Source organism: Daphnia pulicaria, chromosome 1 (assembly GCF_021234035.1).
Source record: "Daphnia pulicaria isolate SC F1-1A chromosome 1, SC_F0-13Bv2, whole genome shotgun sequence".
NCBI lineage: Eukaryota > Metazoa > Arthropoda > Branchiopoda > Diplostraca > Daphniidae > Daphnia > Daphnia pulicaria.
Window position 1 is genome coordinate 25,800,513 of NC_060913.1, and position 22,667 is coordinate 25,823,179.

The window sequence follows — 22,667 nt, forward strand, 5'->3', positions numbered from 1 at the left end:
TCACGTCATGTCGTGTCAAGACACCTCCCCCCGAAAACTAAATGGGTTGATGGCGTGACTTCTCCTGATTCTTTTCCTTCCCCTATCTTTAAAAAGGAATATTTACCGTTTGCGATCGTTCTCCGAGTCGGTGTAGAAATGGAAATGGCGCATGCGCGGCTCCGGCGGCAAGAGTTCGAAGGCGAATTTGCGTCGCTCGCCGCTCGAGGCGGTCGTGCCCGAGGCTTGAACGCGGTAACCGTGCAAGTGCAACGCTCCTGCACAATATAATAACCAGAGAAAATTGTAGAGGAGATTTAAATCCAATCACGAGTCTAGAGTAGAGAGGGGGGGAAGACTATCAAGTGAAAGGCGCCGCTGGCGTCGTATTTCTAGGGGGATTTATATAAAAATGAAATGTAATTATACCTAGAGCCGAGGAGACGTTGATATCGACGTAGAAATAGAGGCAAGCGTCTTTGAGAAGGCAGAGGCGACGCTGCCATTCCTTGGCCCGGTGGCCGAGCTTCATGAGGTGGCCGACGCAGTCTGGTGATGCCATCGACGCCGGCGGCAATTCAATGTTGCGAGCGCACATCTCAAGCCAAACGTCCTGCTGGGTCAACAACAAAGACAACAACAAAAGTCGTCTTGTGGTTAGTTTGAACAACAACAGAAATCTCTCGTGTCACATAAGCAGCTTAAAGAGTATCCCCTCCAGGCTGTTGTTGTTATCTGATATCCCATCATATCATGGCTCCAGTGACTGTGTGTACCTGGACGGCGGCTTTGGAAGCGTGATTGAAGACAGAGTGCCAGAGCTCGAGCGATTCCGTCGATTCGGCGGCCAGCCAATGCCGAATCGTCCCACCTTTGCTCAAGAGAAGACCGTGAGGTCGCTCCGTGAACGACGTCCGAGTCACCGTGTAGTGAAGCAGAGAAACGGCTCCCAGCGGCTGCGAACTCTGTGCGACAGACAAAATATAAAAATATAAGAGAAAATTGAGTAAAAGTCGTCGTCGGTGTGGCCACCAGCCAAGCCACCAGACGGTAAATTACGAGGGGCTCCTTTTGCTAGCGACTGTTATTAGGCTATTGAAACCCCCCCATGAAAGCGGTACTCTTTTTTCTTTCTCTACTTTTATTGCATTTGAGCTTCTTCTTCTTCTTCCTGCTAGACCATGTAAAGAGAGAAAGAAGCAAGGACACGGTATCGATCGTTGGCTCTGTGTGTACCGTACAATGGGAAATTACCCATGATTGGTTAGACCAGTCTGGCAAGAAGGGAGAGTCGTTTTATGTTGTGGCCTTATTCGATCCTCCTTTGTGATTCCCATCCCCCCCTTTTAAAAGAAACGCTGACGCAATGGCGTGATCAAATCTTCACGCTCGTTCCACCTGAATAAAAATCCTCCTCCTCCACCCTTAGTCGTTTCTATAGAAACCGACTAAACGATATATATAGTCTTCTCTCTTTTTCCACGATAGAATAAACACATCGCCGAGGGGGGACTACTACTACTGATGTAAAAAGGTGACAAGAGGCTGTGGAGAAAAACATGACAGCCTCATTGTAATTGCTGACAAAACTATTGGAGATTGGGTTACATCATCACCAATCAAAGTTGACGGGGACTGGAAACTCAGCTTTTGTGGAAAGAAAGAACCTTGGCAGCGAAGACAGGGGAAACCAACCCTGACATGCAACTAATTGAATCACCGGTGATTAAGAGAAGATAAATGTACTTACATCTTGGTTCTTGTAGTAATAGAGACAGTGGTCCCTCTTGAGGACAAACCACCTCCTGTACCAGACGTTGTTGGCTGATTCATCAGCACGGCTGGCTGACTGGCTCTTCTTCCAGAGGTAGCCCACCAAAATTGGGGCCTCATTGTTAGCCGTTCCCTGCTGAATGCATTCTCCAGTTGTTGTTGTTGTTGGCTGGTCTGGAGCCAGCATGGGGTTCGCAGATAGGATGTTGCATGTCCTTGCCACCTCAAGTTTCAGCTCATCTGTACCTGAGAAAATGCATAAGGAACAAAAGAAATTTCCGGTTGAATTAGCTGGGGGGATATTCTCACGATAATGGTGAGGTCACAGCACACAGCACCGTACAATAGACCAAATTGGTCGGGAACAATATATCCCCAAGTTCAGGGAACCATGAAAGAATTTATCGGGCCCTTCTAACCATAACAACGTTACTTCCGAATTTGCAATTTGGCGATGGAAGCTCAAGTACTAAAAGATAATAATAAAAAAAACCTTCCCCGGCAGTATATAATGCAATAAAGGAAAGTTGAAAGCATGGCCAAACCAGATCAATAGAGGAAAGAGTTAAGTATGCACTCTCGTCGAGAAACGGTATTAAAGCGATTTTCCCTCGCAAATTGAAAGAAAAGGGTTTTGTTGGTCGGCGGCCAATAAATCTAATGGCGGCCGCCAACGCCATCTAGCGCTCAAAAATAGAATTAGATTCAACTGACCTATGTGGGCGATGCGGACCACCTCCGAGTGGGAGGAATCGAGGACATTGACGTCATTAATGCTGATGAGGATATCGCCCACCTGCAGTCCCGATAATTCGGCCGGCGTTCCAGGCTCAATGGCAGACACGACGACCGGTCTCGAGCCGTGAATTCTGAATCCAAATTCGCCCGATTCTCTCTTGACCAAGACGATGTCGTCACACTCTACCGAATGGGAGGAAAACAAAACAAATGGAAAACAAAAACTGTTAGATGAATTCATTACTTTGAAATGATCCAGTGAATGGAAGGGTAAATGACCAAACTACCAAAAGAAAACCTACAACACGTGACAAGAGTTAAGACAGATGAGCGGGAAAATCGTGGGAAAAAAAGTGGAGTTATTTGTTTCACGATGGCGACCATCATCAATAAATAAAATAAATAAAGAGATAAAGGCAATCCAGATGAAGATGATGATTCAAGTGATGTAGTGCATTGATATCCACGGCACAGTTGGTTTTTTATGTTTGACCAGTGTCGTGTTACGTACCGCCTGGACGTCCAACGTCCGCGAGTCTGCGCAGTGCCAGACTCTCGCGGCACCAAATCATCAACATCAATTGGTAAATATCCTCTAAAGAGTTCCTGACACTCAAGTCTTTGGACGACGAATCTATGTGGGCAACAACAACAACCACGCCAATCAACGAACAAAACACACAAACAAAAAGAAATTAAATACACGAAATTAAAATGTAGGACACATTTGCATGTGTGTTTTAGTTAACTGGAAAAATAAATCGATGGAAGCCTTTTCGCTGTTGAAAATTCCCAGGATCAAAAAGTCACACAAACACAAAAAGATAAAAACATTTCAACAATAAATTGTTTTTTAAAAAGGTGACAAGTGTTAGTCTACTTGAGGAATTTTTTAATGTTTGTGCTTGTGCTCTGGAAAAGTTTTAAAAAATTCCGGAATTCCGGATGAGTGACAACAGCGGTGAAAATTATTTTCTTGGCTTTAAATGAGTATTAATTGAAAAATTTCTTAAACAAAATAAAAAGAATCTGTCAACTTTCTATTCAAAAAGTTGATGGATAACGTCAGAAAAGTTTGTAAAATTTTTTAAAAAATACCGAATGTGCTGGTGGCGAGCCGTCTGAACATTTCCACGCTGGACTTGCGGTGGACCATGCGGTGCGTGATGGATGTGTATTTGCGCCGGAAGTCTTTTTCAGAAGCCGTCGACGAGTCGTCGGTTTCTGTAACATTGTTTTGAGCCCAAACGTCTGTCAGTTGTTTTTCCAACGTTAAAGAAGAAGATCAAGCGAGAGATAGATAATGAGTCTCTGCTAAGACTCGGATGAAATGGAGGGCTAACAGACAGGACACTCCTCCCCTCCCCCTCCAACCCATCAATGATGACAGTCGTCAGAAAAGATCAATCACCTTGTAACGGCGTCTGCGGTTGGGAACGGCGCCAGACGTGCAGCTCTTCCGTCTCGCCAATGTAGGCCCAGGCACCGGCCCGGTAACTTGCATTGTAAATACCTTTTCGACGGAAATATAAACTTTGATCATTTTTAAATTTTTACAAATCATTTGAAGAAAAAGTTATACCGGCGTCTTCGTCGTCCAAAGGCGTTCCGTCGACGCTCAATTTTGATCCGAGAGAGTCCCAACTGGCCTCGACCGATCTGATCAAGTGATTCAAGTTCCTGCGTGTGTTGGGGCGAAAAGGAATCTTTTGAAAGACGATTGAAATGCCGCACGACTTTAATTACCGTCTGGCTGGCCGGTTGAAACGCTCACGCTCTTCCGATTTGGCGCGGACAGTCAGCTGACGCTTGGGCGGCAATTGCGTCTCCGGATACCACATGTCGATGGTCGAAACGGCCCGGTGCGGCAGCACCTCATTCCGGTCGCCAGTCCCAACTTCCAGCGAGAGACCCGACACGCTGAAATTGCTGGTAGCAGGTAGAGTGCAGCTTTTCGTCCTTTTGCCGCGGCCGGAATCGCGCTTCCGCTTGGTCGTTTCCAGGTTCTCGCCGTTGGTCGAGTCCGACGGACCCCCAACGATGGATGAACTTATCTTGGTGCTGGGAGATGGTAGACCCCAGTCGGGGGCCAGAGTGGCCGGTGAGTCAGCAAATCCTTCCGGTGGAGGTGGTACGCCGCCATTGCCGGATAATTCGGCCGTTGTTTCCGAAACAAACACGTTGTCGCTTCCGGGACTGGCGGATCGGATGGAATCACAGTTTTGTTGCGGCGTCGAAGTTGGCGCCATTAAATTCCAGCTGGTTCCGACCATGTCGGCCATGTTATCCGGATCGTGGAACGATCCTTCGCTCGGATGCTGCAGAGTGAAATAGTTGCTTCGAGCTTCGATCGCTTCCGCACTGGCCAGCGACGGAGTCACGACATCCCAATCGGCCAAACGGAATCCTTCGTGCATGGCCGGACTGCGCACCATTCCAGGTGTAGTGACTTCCGACATGATTTGAGAGTCGCGCTTCCGCACGACGCTTCCGTCGGCCATGGAAAACGAATTATTGGGAGTCAGTGGGTCACGATGGCGCGTGTTTTTCTTGTGTTTGGACGACGGTCGTTTGTTAGAGTCGGTGGTTCCGTGTGCGGATTCACCGGCAGCGGTGGCGGAGGTGTTTTTATTGGAGCGACGCTTCCGGGTGCAACGATCTCCAGCCTCTTCATTGTCTTGTTCCGAATCGGTCGAGCTAAGTTGATTGGCGGTGGTCGACTGTTGTTGCGTGAAATGTTTCCGCCTGCCGGTGGTGGTGGTGGCGCCGGAAGTGGATCTGGCCGGCGTGGATGGCGAAGCCGAATTGGAAAACATGCTGGAGCCGGGAGGAAATTGCAATTTCATTGTCTCCTTCAAAGTTTTCCTATCGGCAGCCGTTGCCATGGCGACCGCACTGGGATGAGTAGACGCTGCTGCTTCCGGATGAGCGGGCGATGGAGCAATTGGGGGAACCGACAACAATTCCGAATCGAGCGCCGCCTGGAATGGTTTGACTGAATCCATTTCGAGTGGCGGGGCGGGACTGAGCGAGGCGCATGGAGTCGCTTCCAGGCTGTAGCTGCCGGAAGTGGAACTCTCCACCCGGCAAATCTCTTGTCCTTCATTGTTGGAATCGGGTGACGTCAGCAGCGGCGGCTGGATGGGGACGGGAGCCTCCGCCCCGTCGTCGTCGTCGTCGCGCAGGACGTCCTGAGGCGGAGGAGACTCGTAGGGCAGATCCTGGACGCCGGAATGATCCATCCTCAGAGTGCTGTTGTGCGAAGTGTCGCTCTCGCGGTAACTCCGCTCGCTGGCCCCACGCTCCATGGCCGTGTTGTAGACTTCGGTCAATCCGGCCGTCGTCAGGTGATCCGACAGGGCCGTCAGAAAGGCGTCGGAATTGGTGTCGGTCGAATCCAATCCGGCCGGTTTACTTCCGCTGTTATTAACATCCGCCTGCAGGGGACTGTTCAGCTCGCTGGGCGGAGGGCTGAGCGGCTCAGAGCTGGCCGACGTTTCATGCTCCGTCAGCCGACGTCCGGAAGAGTCGGAATCGACGGAAGTAATAGTCTCCGACATGCTTTTCGAGCCGTTCTTCAAGTGACGCAATAAAACGCGCTGACTCATTTGCTGGTTGGGACTCGGCGGATCAATATCCGGAGCGATGGCTGCGGTGGCAAGTGGAGGAGCTGATGACGTCACGATTTGATCCTCTTCTTCATCCGCCGAGGGAAGTTGAGACGAGTTGAGGGATGAGCAGGCGAAACTGGGTGGCGCCGGAATCAATTCCTGAGCGTCCTGAGATCCCGGCCAGGGTGGAAACTGGACCATGATTTCCTTCTCCGTCTCAGATAGTTCGGCGGATGGGGGATCGGTGGGGGCTGGCGGTCGCCTGGGAGGTGGAGTGGGCGGATGGGGTGGATCTAAATCTGAATCGCAGGTGACGACAAAGGAGGTGCTGCCTTTGTCATCCGAGCTGGTGGTCCCACCACCTCCGCTCTGCCGGGCGGATGAATGCGGCTGGAGGACTGTGACTTGCGAAGTGCTGCCAAACTCGTCGCTATAGTTGCCGGCCGTATCCGGACACGAAGCGTTCGAGTCGAACGATTTCTGGGCCTGCAGCAGTTTGCCTTCTTCCGCCGGATGGGGAGGAGGCCCATCGTGCGGATGAGGCTCCGAATCAGACCAGACGACATCTTCCACGTCGGTGAAGCCCAACGAGCGGTTCATGTCTGGTTTCGCCGGAAGCGAGGAAGCAAAGAGATCGTCGTCGTTGAGACTGCCATCATCGCTGGATCCGCTTCCGCTCAAGTAGCGGGTCGGGTCGTGAACCAGAACGCGACCGGCCACAATTTCTTCTTCGACGGGCGAACGCTCGTCCTGCACGTTCACCTCAACATAGCCGGAAGCGAAACGCCGGGCCCGTTTCTTATCCAGCAGGATCGTTCCTTCCGACAGGGCCTTCAACAGCTGCCGACGTCTGTTGGAGCGCCGCTGTTTGCTGGGCGATCCGCCGCCGCGCTCAGGTGACGAGATTTTCTTATAGTCGCCAATCTCTTCCGGCTGGGATTGACTCAGCTCGTCCGGCATGCGCTTGAGCGACTGGAATTCCGCCTCCGTCTTGATGGCGGCGGCCTCTCCTTCCGCTTCTGCGTCCTGATTGACGGCCGATGAGCTCCGCGTGAGCCGTTTCGTTTGTTTACGCGGTTCAAAATTGGTTTGAACTTGACGTGTGACGGTACTGGCAGCCCCCGGAATTGACACTTGCTGTCAAAAGAAAAGAAAAAGAAATTAAGGATAGAAGCTGCGCTGGATAGATAAGGGGGTTTGTATCGATCCGTTACCGATCCGGCGCCGCTGTAGCAACTGGGATAGGAGAGTGACGTTGTCGAATTATAATAACCTTCCGTTTGCGTTGCCTGGCTCCGCATCGACGCCTGGCGCAATCTCTCTATAATGCAAACAAGAAAGCACACGCACACACGTCAGTCATCATTATATTCCGGAAGAAGAAAACATGGCGATTGATTTAAAAATACCTAAAAGGATGGCTCTGGCTAGGACGGGTGAAAATGCCGCCGTCTGGTGCGGATGTCGCTTGGATTCTAGAAAGGGCTCAGGAGTTTTACGACCATCAAGGAGCCTCTCTTGGCTCTTGGAAGCATTAGCCGGAACGGCCGAAGTATAAATCTCCGAGCAAGGGGATGAAGCGTCGAAGCTGACGTGTTTCGACATGGATCCTGTCGATCGCCTGTCGTCCAAAAGGGCCTCGCTGGACATGACCTGGCGTCGGTAGAGAGCCGCAGACAATTCCGGAGTGTTGGGCTGCGTGTAGGCCAGCCGCCCACCGTAGCGGAACGGATGATTCGATCCCGAAATCTCACTGTCGTGCGGTACATCACTGGTCGTTCGACTGGAACAAAACAAACAAGACAAAAATTGAAAAAATAAAAAACCCGGGAAATTCAAACTGGGAAAACTTACTGAACGGGCAAAGTGCTGATCTTCCAGTCGGGATCCGAATGTCTAGGAGCGTAACTGTTAACGATCTGTACACACACAGGGAGATAGAAATAAATGAACGTTGATTAAAAGAGCCCCCCTGGAAACTGGGGAGATTTTGAAATGGTAAAGAAACTGACGCAAGGCGTAGTTGAGGTCTGCATGGAGAATCGCCGGGGGTCAGTTGTGCAGAACGATTGAGGCCGGTTGCGGAACAAGGAGGGCTGATTGGATCCATCGTCGCGTAGGGGAACCTGTGTGTGTTGCATGACAAGGTTTTCCAAGAGACGAAACAGGCATTAGCTCCTTAAACATCACATCTTTCAAACTCACTTTGAGATATACAACTGGCCTTGAGGATTACATAGCTCCCACCTACTCTCGCTTTGTGTTTAACTGTTTATAGGATATCTTAGGAGCGACTACGAGCTTAGATATTCACGAGAAGAAGTTGACTGGAACTTTTATTCCTCCCACTCGCTTTGAAAAGAGATTGCAGTTGTGTCTAAAAGTTTGTGTCGGATTGATCTGTGCAGCAGCGCAGCTCCTATAGACTAGCCCCAGACACACACATAATGGGGAGGGGGGTGAATACATGAGAGGATATAAATGTACTTTTCGTGTCTTCCGCCTTCTCCTTCTGGCTTGATCAATATTGGGTATAGCCAGCTTCTTCTTCCTTCTCCATTGTCACACAGACGGGCCATAGTTTTGTCCCGTTTCGTCTGTTGACAACACACATCTCCCGATAGGAAACAAAAGAATAAGTCGTTCCAAATAGTTAATGGGAAATGGGTGGTCTATCTGTTTCATCGTTTGGGTGGGTCCTCCTACCCAGGCTGTTGCGTGAATAGCACAAAAGGAGAACTGGCAGTCACGCCCACAAGTTTCTGGCAATGGCCACTAGGATGATGATTACAATTTAGCATAAATTTCACCCATATCAGAGACCCCCCATAGTGCCATTGTTGGTCTTGATAATAAATACTTTGGTTAATTGGGTTTTGAGGGTCAGTGAAACTGGATGGGCTTACCGGATCAATTCCGGCTGGAAAAGCCACTGCCTTGGCCAACATCGATCCAGCAGAAAAGTCGAATTGATTTGATTTGACACGCTTCTTTAAGTTTTCCTATATAACGAACCTCCTGGGCACGTGGTGAAAGATCAACAAACCGAAACGTCAATATACAACCACCGCAGAGAAGAAAATAAAGGCCGCCGGTTTTGAAAGTCTTCTTCTTCCAACATGTATCCGCCCAGATAAGAAAATGATTGCCATTTTCATTTCCCCCCTTCCTCACAGTTGCGCCAACTGGATGAAAAGAGCCAACAGACGCGAATTGAATACAAAAAGAGAAGAAATGCCGGGGCCCGGGACTGATGAAATCATAGATGAGCTTCTCTCCCAGCAGTCTTTGATGTAACCCTATATGAGTATAACTTTCCATCTAATGAATCCTTTTAAAAAGAGCAATTTTCCCCTTTTTCACGCACTGCAAGTTGCTTAATCTAATTACATTCACGCTCGAAATTTGAATGGATATATCATTCTAGCTTGTTGGCCGGAATAGATCTATCTCTTATGTGTTTGGGCGACGATAAACAGAAAAACGAAAGTGCTGCCGATAATTGGCGAGTAGTAATTAACCGGGCGGGTGGGGATTTAATTTCATTTGTGTATACCGTGAAGGGCTGGAGGGCCGGCAGAGTGACGCTGCGGTTGGTGTTGGCCACGGGTTTGTTGCAGCCGTTGTACAGGTTCTCCTCGCTGGCCCGGCGGACGCACAAAGCCGAAAAGAAAGACGAACGCGATTTCTTCTTCTTGGCACCGTGATCCTGTGAAAATAGATACATAAATAAAATAAAATGTTAACAAAAACAAGTTCAATCAAAAACCCCCCAGTAAAAGAATGCACTTAATAAAGTTGTTCGGCAGCTCAGCTCGGCTATTTATGAGAATGCTCTTCCGACTTCCCATTCACATAAATCACACACACAGATATATATGTATTATAAGAATGTGTGTCTGTGTATGTCTACCCCTTTTAGTAGTGTAACTGGTGATGTTGGCTCCAGAAAGGTCTTTGTGTACATATCGATCCTACATCTTCTTCTCCCACCCGTTCATCATCTTAATAGAAAATGGTGGGGGTCAACCACAATTTCTATCTTGTATTTCCCACCCCTTTTGTTTTATTACATCACTAGAGTAGAACTGTCGAAAGCTTTATCGACATGCGCCAAATGGTAATAATATGTTACCCGTGTAAATCTAACAGAAGGGGGGGGGGGGGGGGGAGATGAGCAAGTCATCCGGATGATCGATGGCCCTTTTTTTCGTTTCTTATCCATCCTGGAATCTCTTCCTCCCTTTTCACACTGAATATTTATGATGATGAGAGATTCCTATTTGTTTCTTTGATGTGTATATCCCTCCCGGCCTGCGAACGAATTTGACGACAGAGAATGTCTGTGGACAATATCTGCAAAAAGAGGAGCTAGCATGTGAAAGGAATATCCAAAAAGCTGTGCCAGTATAGGATACCGGACCACTGGAGACTCTACGAGAGAGAGGGGGGATCTGTATGCTCCTGCTGTATTGATTTTTCCTCTTCTCTCAGATCTCTCAGTGAGAGCAAACAAAAAGGAAAGAAGAAAAAAGGACAGCCAGGGACACACACCAAGATGGCTGCCCTTACATCTAATCATAATATGTAAAAAAAAAAAAAAGATCCTGTAAGGATTTTTTAAAGATCCTGCAGGATTTTTTTTTTTATTATTTCGGGCTGCTCAAAGTTGAGTGAATTTCTACCAGTGTTACTATACCTTGCGACTCGTTAGGCATCCGAAAAATCCTTTGGCTCTTTGGCGCACGTGGGACGAGCGATCCAGCACGTCCGTTTCTTTCTTGTTGATGCAATATTGCTCGCGAATGTCTTCGCGCGAGTAGAGGGCCGTCTCGTATTGTTGCTGCTGTGATGTAGTGGGTGGAGTCTCGGCTTTGCTTCCGCCGCCGGAAGCTCCGCGTTGATTTTTCGTCGTGCGACCCATTCGATCGCCAACGCCTCCGCTGTTGGTCGCCTTAGTCGATCCTACGTCCACCTGAAAATACACACACACACACGTCAAAATGGTCACCAAATCGATTATTTCCCCCCTGGGCTAATTATACGTCAAAATGGAAGGGGGGCGTGGTGTTTCACTACTAATAATAGGAAAGGGAGGGTAGGATCGGTCGGTTTGATCCTGTATAAGTGCATTTGACAAGTAATTGGGAACGTCCATCATCTCTTCTTTTCAGTTTAGACGACTGCTGCTGCTGCTGCTGGATCATTTGCTAGATTTCAAATCTGTATGGCAGGACTGCGACTGACCTGAATGGAAACGTCACTCCGGTTGTTGCCTCGGTTGCCTCTGCTGCCCGGCTGCTGCTGCTGGCCGCCAGCTGATGCCGACTGATGATGTGACGGTGGACCAACGCCGAAATCTCTCGGCAATCCTCTTAACACACCTAATCAAAAAATAAATAAATAAATAAAAATTTGACACATGTTGTAACCATTAGTTAGAAAAAACATTTGACCAGTTTTCTAGAAATTGAATTCCCTCGGGGGGTTTAAGCGCGCGCGCGCCATTATTTGAATAATCGATTGGACAATATCATCGTGTCAAAAAAAGGAGGAGGTTTTAGCCGCAAAGTAAACAAGATTCCCTCCTTTTTTTTACTCCCCTCAGGTCCGCATACATCATGGGAGGGCGTCCATTGGGGAATCTAGGCGGATACAGGATATATACACAACATAATAACAAGGGTCCTGGCATTTTCTTAGATACGAGGAAATGCAGCCTACGGGCTACATCTACCTCACTGGCAATCCTGTATAAATATATACGATGCTAATAAGCCTTTTGACAGCCAACCTCTTTCTCTCTCACGGACCTTGGCTCTCTGCTCCTCAGCGCCCAGCAGCAGCCCTTTGTGACAATGTCAACAAACGCATCGACCCTAAATCTTGTTTAGCAAACTGGCTGGATATGACATTCGATTAGAGGCTAGATATAATATTACTACATTAGGGTTCATTACGAGTCAGGCTAGACCTCAACGCGCTCCGAAATTGCCTGTAAATCGCATCATCCAAATGATACCCCCGACCACGTTTTTTGATCTTGTGCGAGGGGGTATATTTTCTCCTGGCCTGTGATCATAATAATTCTTTATCAAATAGAGAAGACGAGAGGATCAGATTGGATTTCAGAGCTATCTATATGCAAATGATGTATACACCCACCTAAAATACACGTAACACGAATTTAGAAAACATTTTGAAAAAAGGAATTCAAATTTTCGCGCCATGTCGAAACACAATTAAACATTCCAATCCCGATAAGATACGACCTAATAACAAAAGAATAAAAAATAAAAAAAGAAGTTGGGTGCTGGTTTGATCGATTGTTTGTCTGCCAAAGTTATATAGGCCGGACAGGATTTTTTTTCACAGGAGCCTTTAAGGAATCTTGGGACAGATTGTTTCGCTGCGACACGAAAAAATAAAAAAAGAGAAAAAGTTTCTTTTTATTTCCGTCTGCTGGATGACGACATCGTCGCCAACATCCAGATCAAATTTCTTTTACATTTTTATTCTTTTATTATTACTGCCCTCCCACCGTGAGACAACCGCATCTTGTCTGCTGTCCTACTACTACACCGACAGCTCCCAACATCCAGTACTTCCGGACATTTTTCCCAACCCCTCGCATTGACCATTCCTTTAGGGCGAGAAACGAAAGATGCGTGATTACTACATTTCCACCATTCCAGCGCAGAAATCTAACCTAAATTCGATGCACATTCAAATAGTGTCTTGTACATTCGCTTCACTGGGCGCAGCAGCAGCAGAGTCTCAGCCCTCTCTAAATATAAACTCTCCTTTTATCTTTCGAGCTGGGAGAATAGTTTTGAACGATGGTGTGTGTGTGGGTACATATCTGGTGCACCCACAAAAGCCAGAGAGGGTCCTATTTATCTACGTGTTTGTAGGCTTTTAGAAGTTGACACAAGGCCGCTATTTATAAAAGAGCGGTGGTAGGCCTATTCAACTCCAAATTTCTCTTGCAGAGAATCATCGGTAAGTTGCAACTATTTCCTTTCGTTTTCAAAAAAATTGGTGGGAAGGCGAAGCTTTGTTCTTTCTCTGGTAGAAGCGATCGCTCATCGATAGTCTGATGAGCCCAGCAGCAGGAGCAGCTCCTTGTCGGTAGACGAGAGTCGATGGTGCGTGACATCAAAGAGAATATGAAGAGCCGGGCAGAGATTTGATGACTGCCGTGAGATAGATAGCTCTCTAGCACACACATAGTCACACACACAAGCCTCCAGGGGTGAAGGGAACCTATTCCGTCTTCCAGTTATCTATCGCGTGCTTCAAACCGAAATAATAATAATTTCCGCACGCTATTTCTATATGAAACAATGGCGTGAGGCAACAAATCAACGAGCTACAAATTGGATGTGTGTGTGTACCTTTTAGGTTAAAAAATGGCGGAGCTAGAGAGAAAGGGGTGCTGGAGCAATTGACAAGTCAAAACAAACACAAGCAGGCAGCGGCGGCGGTGGAAGATGTCAGGCGGAAATCGGTTAAGAGTTAAAACACGGCGACACGAAATTCGCCTTCGGTGCTCCGGCAGTTAGTGAACGACTGACGTCTGTCTCGACCTCACGGCCGTTTTCCAACCTGGCAACACAAGACCAGTCTCTATTTTAACCCCCCCAACACCACCCGTTTTTCTGCGTCCTCCCATCTTTTGTCTATTTATACACGCGGATGGTGAAAAACAACCAAACACGGAAGGAAATCAGAAAAAAAGAACAAGATTTGTGTCTGTGTGTGTGTGAGGGGGAGGAGCGAGCAAACATCTGTTGCCCGGCTTCTTTTTTCTACTCCGGGTGTTTGAGCTAAATTACTGCACATGTGTGTACAACTATCTATACCCGATAATTGTCCAGGAATAACTGAAATTAGCGCAATTCGATATAATAGGAGAGAGAGAGATGACGTGATAAATCAAAAAGAAAATTGATGTGTGAAAGAATAAGAATAAAAATAATAATAAAGAAAAAAAGTAGGAGGAACCTGGCGGTGCGTGATGCTGTTGAATGATGGCGTTTCCGACTCCGGCGCTCGTGTCCGAGTCTCTCGAGTAAGCTCTTATATTGATCGCCATCTTTTTGGGGGGGGCTCCTTGTTTTTTTTTTTTCTTTTTTCTCTGATGCTTCGATCCTCCTTGCTGCTCCTGGATGAGCTGCTGCTCCTGGATTGGGCTAGTGCTGCCTTCCACACGAGTGAATTGATAGGTTAATGATGGATAGACTGTATAGCGGAGAGAGGCCTATGTAGTATAACGGCGAATGCTGACACACAATCGTTTGAGGGGCTCAAACCTACAGGAGCGAAAGAAAACATGGGAGTCATTTAATTCTTAATGGATATATAGCCGACAACAATTTTATACCTCTTCGTCCATGGCTCCTCTTCCCCCTTCTGTGTGTCTAGACGAAAAAATTTCAAGAGAAAATCAATAAACGGAGGGCAAAACAAAACAAATCAACACATCAAAAAATGAGAGAGATCTTATTTATTTTTCTTTATAACCAATAATCAATGATTGATTTAAAAAAGAAAAGCCGGCGTGCAATTAACAAAAGAAGCTAGATATATCTCTGCAGAAGATATATATTTCCCGGCGTCGGGTGACTGCTGGGCCGCATTTGACGTCTGTAGCGTCTTGTACACTCCAATTATTTACAAGACCCACACACACACATCCAGCCAACCATTTATATCTTCTTCTTTTTTCCTCCTTTCCTTGTTGTGTGGGGGTACATAACGACCGGGATGGATTCTTCAGAGTCTCTGTGTATAATACAGTTGGTCTCAGACTACTATACCACGACTGTCCATATAAATATCCGGAATGCTGCAGCACACACAAGTTGATAAGCCAGTCCGTTACGCTGTACACAGCAAACAGAGATGAGATGGGAGCCCCCATAAAGGTCAGAGGATGAACATATTTCCGTTTCCCTCCTAACGGGCCCCTCATATTTGCATATACGATCGATTAGAACCGAAATTGTTTGGGGGAGATGGTGAAATTCCCGTTTCGAAATATAATCCAAACGTGATCCTTCAAAAATTATTTACCTGACGTAATGGGCCGACTAGCTGGAAGTGATGGATAGTTCACTCGGTGCCATACAAAAAAAAAATAAAAAATTCCGGGCGGAATTCCGGAAATTAAAAAAAAACAAATAAAAAAAAGTTTCAACCAAAAAGAAACAAAAATCCTAACAAGTTCCTTTTGTTGTGTGTGCTAGTTCCCTATACAATGGAACTGGCTCCTGACAGTGATGGGTAACCTTTGGGGAGAGAGGTCAAGTTGCCCCCGGATTGTACACTTTTGCACTGGCTTTTTTTCCTCCTTCTTCGACACACTCTAGACACAACACGCACCGATGGAAGCTCTGCTGATGCTGCTGTCACGTATAGACACGGGGGTGGGCCACACAGACGCACCGGCTAGAAAAATCCAGCGCCGTTGTCGCCACTCAACTGTGCCCCTTTCCCAACGGCTTTGGCCTCTTCCCATCTAAGACTCTGGCCGCTCCCGGTGATGCTCTATCGATCCTTTTCCTCTCCCTCCCTATCTTTCCTTGAGGTTTTCTTCCGACCGCGCATCTCCCGATGCGCACAAACGCTCACCCTCCTCCTCCCTCCCAGCATCCGCCCAGGCACCACGGAGTGAAGAGAAGGGGGGTAGAATGGATGGAAGCTGCAGCGCGTGCGATAATCATCCCGCTTTTCTGGCATTTCCTACATTGTCTTACGTATTGACTGAATAACGTGGATTGTGTTCAGCTTTTTTTTTTGGTTTTTACTCCGGGAACCTTCAAGAAAAAGAAATTTTGTCTTTTATAGCTTCCTCCCTATATAATATTACTTGTTGTTGTTGTTGCTCATGTTCTTGTCGTTATTATTCCCTGTGGTCATCCGCAGACACACCGCCCGCGCTATCATTTGTCCGACACGTCCCGGCTTCCTCTATTCATCTTGGACTGCAACTGCCAACGGGAAAACAAAATTATTAAGAGTTTCATTACACATTCCGTGATGAATGGACTGACTCGCTTGCACAACGTCTTCATCAGTCGACAACAAAACAGTTGTAGTCAAAATAAAATAAAAAACAGCAAGCGGGAAGAGGATATGACATATCCAAACGTCACATTACACTATGAGCGGTCCTTCCTGTTTTTCTTCCCTTTGCTGGAAGAGCCCAACAACGACTTTTGGAGAGGAGGCGGAAGTAGCGCGGATAAACTTGTTAACGCGCGTCGGTTCCCATTTTCTTCAGCTTTAGCACCCCGGCGACGACTGTTGCAAATTGAAACGGATTGGACGTTATAACCCGGTTGAAATCTAAAAGTACAGCCCCACCACCTGAGAGCCAAAAATAAAATAAACTGCGAGAGGAAAGAATGTGAGAAAGAGGGGGGGACAAAAATTGGAATAAGCCGGATGTCCTTGGTCCGTGAAGATAGACCATTCACGTAGCTTTAGTAGAGGAGCTGTTGATATGGAAATGAAAATATCGATTCTCTACTTCATCTGAAAGCGTTTCGCCATTTTGGCAAAATTCCCTTTTTCCATGCAACCCTGCGCTTTTCCAAGGCAGCACTTTGTAGGCCTACTCTTCAGTTGGTACAACAAGGACGCAATTTCATTTTCAAATGTCTCATTTGCATACATGTAAATCAGCCGGAAAGCCAGAAAAGTAAATAAATGTGTGTATACCTTTTTTTTCTTTTTTTAAGGGGGGTGGATTCATGAATAAATGCCAAGCGGATGCAGCTGCCACCTATCAGTCGTTCGGTACACCTCATCGAAGAAATTTGGGGCTCAAAATCACATTCACATGAATGTAGCCTACACGTGCGACGTCACCGGAAAGGGAAAAGAAAGAGATTTGTCGGGGTGAAGAATTTGTCGTGCAACACAATCTTTTTTCAGCTTTGTTTCAAAATTGGCACCCAAGTAAAACGACTCCAAACTCCTGCCATTCTTCAAATCCGCCCATAAGCAAGTTGCGCCTAAAAAATTTAAAAAAAAGAGTTACTCAAACCCGTGCAACACACAAGTCAAAATCAGATAGTCACAAACTGTTTTCTAGTACTTGTTTGGGCAAGTAAACAGTAATTGGAAACATCAGCAAAGTTTTACCTCAATCTGCTGTTGGAAAGTATTTGGATCGTATACCATCACTAAAAGAAACCAAAAATAAATTGACGACAATTTCAAGTCATCACAAAAAGTGAAAAATGAATCTCTTAACCTTTTTTCGGAATGCTGTACAGTAAATTGACTCCAGCAGCGGCCAACAGTGTCAGTTTTCCCCAGTGGATTTAATCCATGGAACAGTAGCGACGGATGAACCTGAAAAGACAAGTTTCAATTATTTCATAATATTTCAAAACAAGATGGTAGCGACAATCAACAATACCTCAAATCAATCAATCCTAGATCGTCCAAAATCAGAACTCAAGCGGTGGTCACTACAACCTTCGGATTGGCGACCTTCTTTCTCGTTTTCCACTAAATAGCAGCAAATAATCTGATTTTGATGAAGGCTTCATTATCATGATTCACTAAGACTTGGCTGCGCAAAAAGATAATTGCACATAAAGATAAAGATGCACCAATAAAATATTTCGTTATCGGATACCAACTGTCACAGTCTCCGAGAAAAAGGTCTATGCAATTTGTCAACCAAAGGTGTTTCCATGGGGCACTGTTAAAAACAGAAGTAATTGAACCAAAATTATTTTCTGTTCTTAATTAGAGATTTGGAATAGTTAATTCACTTTCAATTCATCACTATTCAGTAACTGTCAAGTATGGCTAGTCAGTAATCCTGTTTTTCTCCATTAGGGAATGACAAAAGAAAGGTAAACAGGACAGTTTCTGTACATTTTTGAATCACCAAAGAGGCTTCACTAAAAGATTAAAGCCCAAATGAAACTAGCCCCCACAAGGCCACAAGATATTAGGGATCAAAACAAGCCCAATATCTAAACTATGTAAAGCAGGATCTAGATTCAGTCATTTCAATATTCCTGACAAGAGATTCTTTTTTTACATCTATTGTTATCTGTCAGTCAAGCTCTCGGCAAATCAAATGGACAGTAGCAATCACTGGAGCTCTCTTAACCTGGTTCAGACAATAAGAGAATCACAAATTATAACAGTTACTAGAATACTAGACTAAACAGCTACTAGAAAGTATAAAAATTCACCCGAATTTCTTTGATTGAATTCTAGCTAAATGATAAATTTTTCCACTAACAGAGATTATTACTTTTCTTCCTGAATTCAGGCCATGCTCGACAAAAAGTGCCATTTGGGATTGTTGGTAGCTGTACATCATAGATGGTATAGCTTCTTAGACACAAATTCAAAGGGTTGAATATTGACGTGTTACTATGACACAAGGAGCTAAGCTAATCTAAAAGTATATAACCATTTTACTAGGCAAAACATTTGCATCTCTGATGCAACTGAGTTGCCATGCAACTGACTTTCTTTGTTTATGTAATTCATTCTTTCGGTTTAATTAACAGTAATACTTTGACATACCGCATAGTTCTTCGACGATACAAGTCACGATACAAGTCACGATACAAATCGTTTTTCAATTTTTAAGTAAAAACTATCTTGTTTGCTTTGCAAACAAAAACAATCAAATCTGAGATTCTGGATGACATTTTGGTGTGCAACATTGCCAGGTTTAAAAAAAAAACACATCTCACCGCTCTCACTCGTCATTGCAAATTGCGGTTTCCCGTCGGTTTAGAAACCGCTCTATCTCTGAATCGTGATAACCCATTTCTCATACCCCTAGCACGAAAGTTTGAAAAAAATTAAGATCTTGGGAAGCATAATTAACCGACGTCGCCAGAGGGCCATAGGACCATGGCGTCGTCGTGATTCTTTGATCGCGCAACAATAAAATAATGTTATGACTTTCTGCGCCCTTTCATTTTCCGTGGATTTGGAATTAACAGGCAATTAATTTTAGGCAATATTCTGAATCCAACAAGAAATTGTTTTTGAAAACATTGATGTGAGTCATTTGCTCAACGAAAGCGACAGCCCCTTCTCTAAATATTTGTCGCAAGTCCAATCCAAATTTGTGGCAACCAAAATATCATATTCAACTAGTAATCTTGTGCCAGTTAGAAGCTAACGTAACGGAAACATAAGAATTTGGTGCGTTAATGATTTTCCAAGAAAACGTGGATTCGTGTTTTTCGTAAGCGATTTTGACTTTTGCTTTTCGAGTCGTTCGAGATTACTTCGAAAAAAACCCATAACTTATCCTAACCTAACCTTTTACCTATTTTCACGGCTAAGCCGTGCTGATCGCGAATTTGAATTTCACGGCTCCGCCGTGATGATCCCGAATAAGAATTTCACGGCTTCGCCGTGATGATACAGAATGTGAATTTCACGGCTTCGCCGTGATGATCCTAAATTTGCTGGTGATTGTTGTTCGGGAGCTACTACACTTGGTAACCTAACCTAACTTAACCTAACCTAACCTAACCTAACCTAACCTAACCTGACCTAACCTGACCTTACCAAAGTTAGTGGCAGTTATTTGTTTTTATTTATGGAGTGGTCGATGTTGCAACTTTTGGAGCGGGCTTCACTCTTTAGCGGCGAGGATCTCGAGCACTCCTCTCGCGGCCATCCGTTCCGCTTCCGCTTGTATCAGCAAAGTTAGTAGCAGAGTTTTTTTTACAGAGTGGTTGATGATGCAATTTTTGAGTTGCTGAATTTTTTTTTTCATTTTGAATCAGAGTGATAGAATTATTTCCCCACCCATTTTACATCTTGCCTGTTAATCTTATCGTCTCCTTGTCATTCTCCTATTGCCAGTTAAATTTATTTTTGCTATTGACGGCAGACGGGGAACAGGCAGATGAAACCCCCAAAAAAGGACTACTTTTTATAACAATCAAAGCGGTCTTGTTTCTACGTCATAGGGAGCCTATTACTGTAGAAATCACCGTGACCTTTTATATACTTTGCCTAGCTCAAATCAACATGAGTAAAATTCACACATTGCCATATGGTTAATTAAAAGGTAGTTGGCCGATTCTCGTATTTATTATTTCGTTAACATATTCCTCTTGGTTTTAACCATGAAGTTCATTTTTTACAAATGTCGTTTTCACTTCACAGCTCTCGTAAATTTTTTAAATTAACAAATTTCCGTGCTTGCTTCGCCATTTTTTAATAATTTTCTCCCCTGTTGACATCTTGCCCGTCAATCTCATTTGTTGCCTATTTTGCCTTATTAATTTTCTTCTTGCCAGACCTTTTTTGTTTCTTTGGTCACTTTTTTCATTTATTCAATTTAAGTTGCGGTGATTTTTTATTTGCAATTGATTTGATTGATGTTTTATTTTGATTCAGAGTGATTTAAATTTTTCCCCGTTGTTGACATCTTCCCTGTCAAACTCATTGTCGCCTTGTTGCCAGTTAATTTTCTTTTTGCTAAACCCTTTTCGTTTTTTTATCCCTTTTTTTCTTTTATTCGTTTTAAGTTGTAAAGACTTTGATCCCAAATAAGAATTTCACGGCTTCGCCGTGATGATCCTAAATTTGCTGTTCACGGCTTTGCCGTGATTGTTGTTCCGGAGCACTTGGTAACCTAACCTAACCTAACTTTACCTAACATTACCTAACCTTACCTAACCTAACCAAAGTTAGTGGCAGTTATAGGTTTTTATTTATGGAGTGGTCGTTGTTGCGACTATTGGCGCGGGCTCCACTTTTAAGCCGCGAGGATCTCCAGCACTCCTTTCGCGGCCGCGGGGGTGCCCCTCCAGGGCCCCCACCCCCGTGGGCTCGAGTCACGCTGGAGTTAGTTTTTTTTTGCAGAGTCGTTGATGTTGCAATTTTGGAGTTGCTGAATTTTTTCATTTTGTATTAGAGTGATGGAATTATTTCTCCACCCATTTTACATCTTCTCCGTAAATCGTATCGTCTCCTTGACATTTTCCTTTTGCCAGTTTAATTTCTTTTTGGTAAAGACAGGCAAATAGAACTCTTCAAAACAGGAATACTTGTTATACGGATATAAAGCGGTTTAATTATTGTTTCACTGTGACCCTTTATATACTTTGCCTAGCTCAAATCAACATGAGTGAAATTCACACATTGCCGTTTGGTTAATTATAAGTTAGTTGGCCGATTCCCGTATTTATTATTTCTTGAACATATTCCTCTTGGTTTTAACCATGAAGTTCATTTTTTACAAATGTCGTTTTCACTTCACAGCTGTCGTAAATTTTAAAATTTAACAAATTTCCGTGCTTGCTTCGCCATTTTTTTATATTTTTCTCCCCTGTTGACATTTTTGCCAGTCCATCTCATTGTTGCCTTGTTAGTTTTCTTCTTGCTAGACCTTTTTCATTTATTCATTTTAAGTTGCGAAGATTTTTTAGTAACAATTGATTTGATTGATGTTCTATTTTGATTCAGAGTGATTTAAATTTTTTCCCGCTCTTGACATCTTGCCTGTCAAACTCATTGTCACCTTGTTGCCAGTTAATTTTCTTCTTGCTAGACCATTTTCGTTTTTTGCGGTTTTTTGATCACTTTTTTTCTTTTATTCGTTTAAAGTTGTACACTTTTTTATTTGCCATTTATTTGAATTGCGTGATATCTTGATTAGCCTGATCATTTCTTGTCCGTATTTTATTTATTACCCAATATTCGTTGCCTGCCCGTCGATTCGTCGCCTGATATTCTGTCTGCCCCTCACTTAATATTTATGTTAGAGCTATTCGTCTTTTCCCCGAAATGTTGGTCTGTGTTAGTCGCGGATGCGTAATCAAACAGTTTAATTTAAGACTGGTATTATTGTCTTTTGATTAGTTACCCGTCACTCACGTTTTTCCGAGTTGCATTTGATTCAATTGCATTGTGTTTGACCATCAAATTCGTTTTCTTCTATCTTTTTTTCTTATACGTTATTTCTCGGGGTTTTATTATTAATTTTAAGACTGGTATTGTTGTCTTTTGATTTGTAACCCGTCACAAACGTTTTTCCTGGTAGCAATTGAGTCAATTTCATTCTGTTTGACCGTGAATCAAATTTACTTTTTCTTCTGTCTTTTATTTTTATTATCCGTTAATTCTAGGGTTTTTATTATTAAATATAGAAACAAAATTTTTCGCGAATTAATTTATATAGAAGCCGTAGTGTTACACCAAGACAAAGAAGACACACTTTAAAAATATTTAAGCGATTTTCTTTCTCCTTGAAAACATGACTATTCTCCCTTTTGATTCTAAGATCCATGTGAAATTTTGAAATTAATACTGATTCATTCACACTATATTCCTTGTGTGAAAGAACAGTTTTATTTCAATCTGTCTCTGCCACCCTTTGTATACTTTGCTGTAGCTCCAACCGTGGTGAGTGAAATTCACATACTGCCGTCTCGTTATTTCTATGTTAGTAAGCCGATTTTAGTCTTTATTATTTCGTGAACACATTTCCCTTAGTGTTAAATATGAAGTTCATTTTTTACAAACGTCATTTTTGCTTAACAACTATCG

General features: G+C 44.5%; 1 protein-coding gene across 9 annotated transcripts in view; it reads right to left on the reverse strand.

The window, feature by feature from the left end:
- LOC124314010 overlaps nt 1–22,667 on the reverse strand; it is a 379,219-nt gene that overhangs the window by 927 nt on the left and 355,625 nt on the right. Inside the window, exons 1-21 of one of the 9 annotated variants that reach the window (XM_046778955.1) lie at nt 16,267–16,285; nt 15,976–16,096; nt 14,488–14,524; nt 14,109–14,416; nt 11,349–11,485; nt 10,801–11,076; nt 9,658–9,810; nt 8,114–8,227; nt 7,956–8,020; nt 7,511–7,884; nt 7,316–7,422; nt 4,237–7,238; nt 4,073–4,170; nt 3,902–4,003; nt 3,589–3,741; nt 3,002–3,124; nt 2,467–2,673; nt 1,730–1,998; nt 756–944; nt 409–595; nt 107–257 (exon numbers count right to left, since the gene is read on the reverse strand). In XM_046778955.1, coding sequence (XP_046634911.1) covers nt 107–257; nt 409–595; nt 756–944; nt 1,730–1,998; nt 2,467–2,673; nt 3,002–3,124; nt 3,589–3,741; nt 3,902–4,003; nt 4,073–4,170; nt 4,237–7,238; nt 7,316–7,422; nt 7,511–7,884; nt 7,956–8,020; nt 8,114–8,227; nt 9,658–9,810; nt 10,801–11,076; nt 11,349–11,485; nt 14,109–14,199 — 5,798 coding nt within the window. In that variant the 5' untranslated portion in view covers nt 14,200–14,416; nt 14,488–14,524; nt 15,976–16,096; nt 16,267–16,285. Of the gene's footprint in view, nt 1–106; nt 258–408; nt 596–755; nt 945–1,729; nt 1,999–2,466; nt 2,674–3,001; nt 3,125–3,588; nt 3,742–3,901; nt 4,004–4,072; nt 4,171–4,236; nt 7,239–7,315; nt 7,423–7,510; nt 7,885–7,955; nt 8,021–8,113; nt 8,228–9,657; nt 9,811–10,800; nt 11,077–11,348; nt 11,486–13,498; nt 13,684–14,108; nt 14,417–14,487; nt 14,525–15,975; nt 16,097–16,159; nt 16,216–16,266; nt 16,286–22,667 lie in introns of those variants that run through there. The other 8 variants (XM_046778963.1, XM_046778991.1, XM_046779001.1 and 5 more) reach the window with 8 other exon arrangements.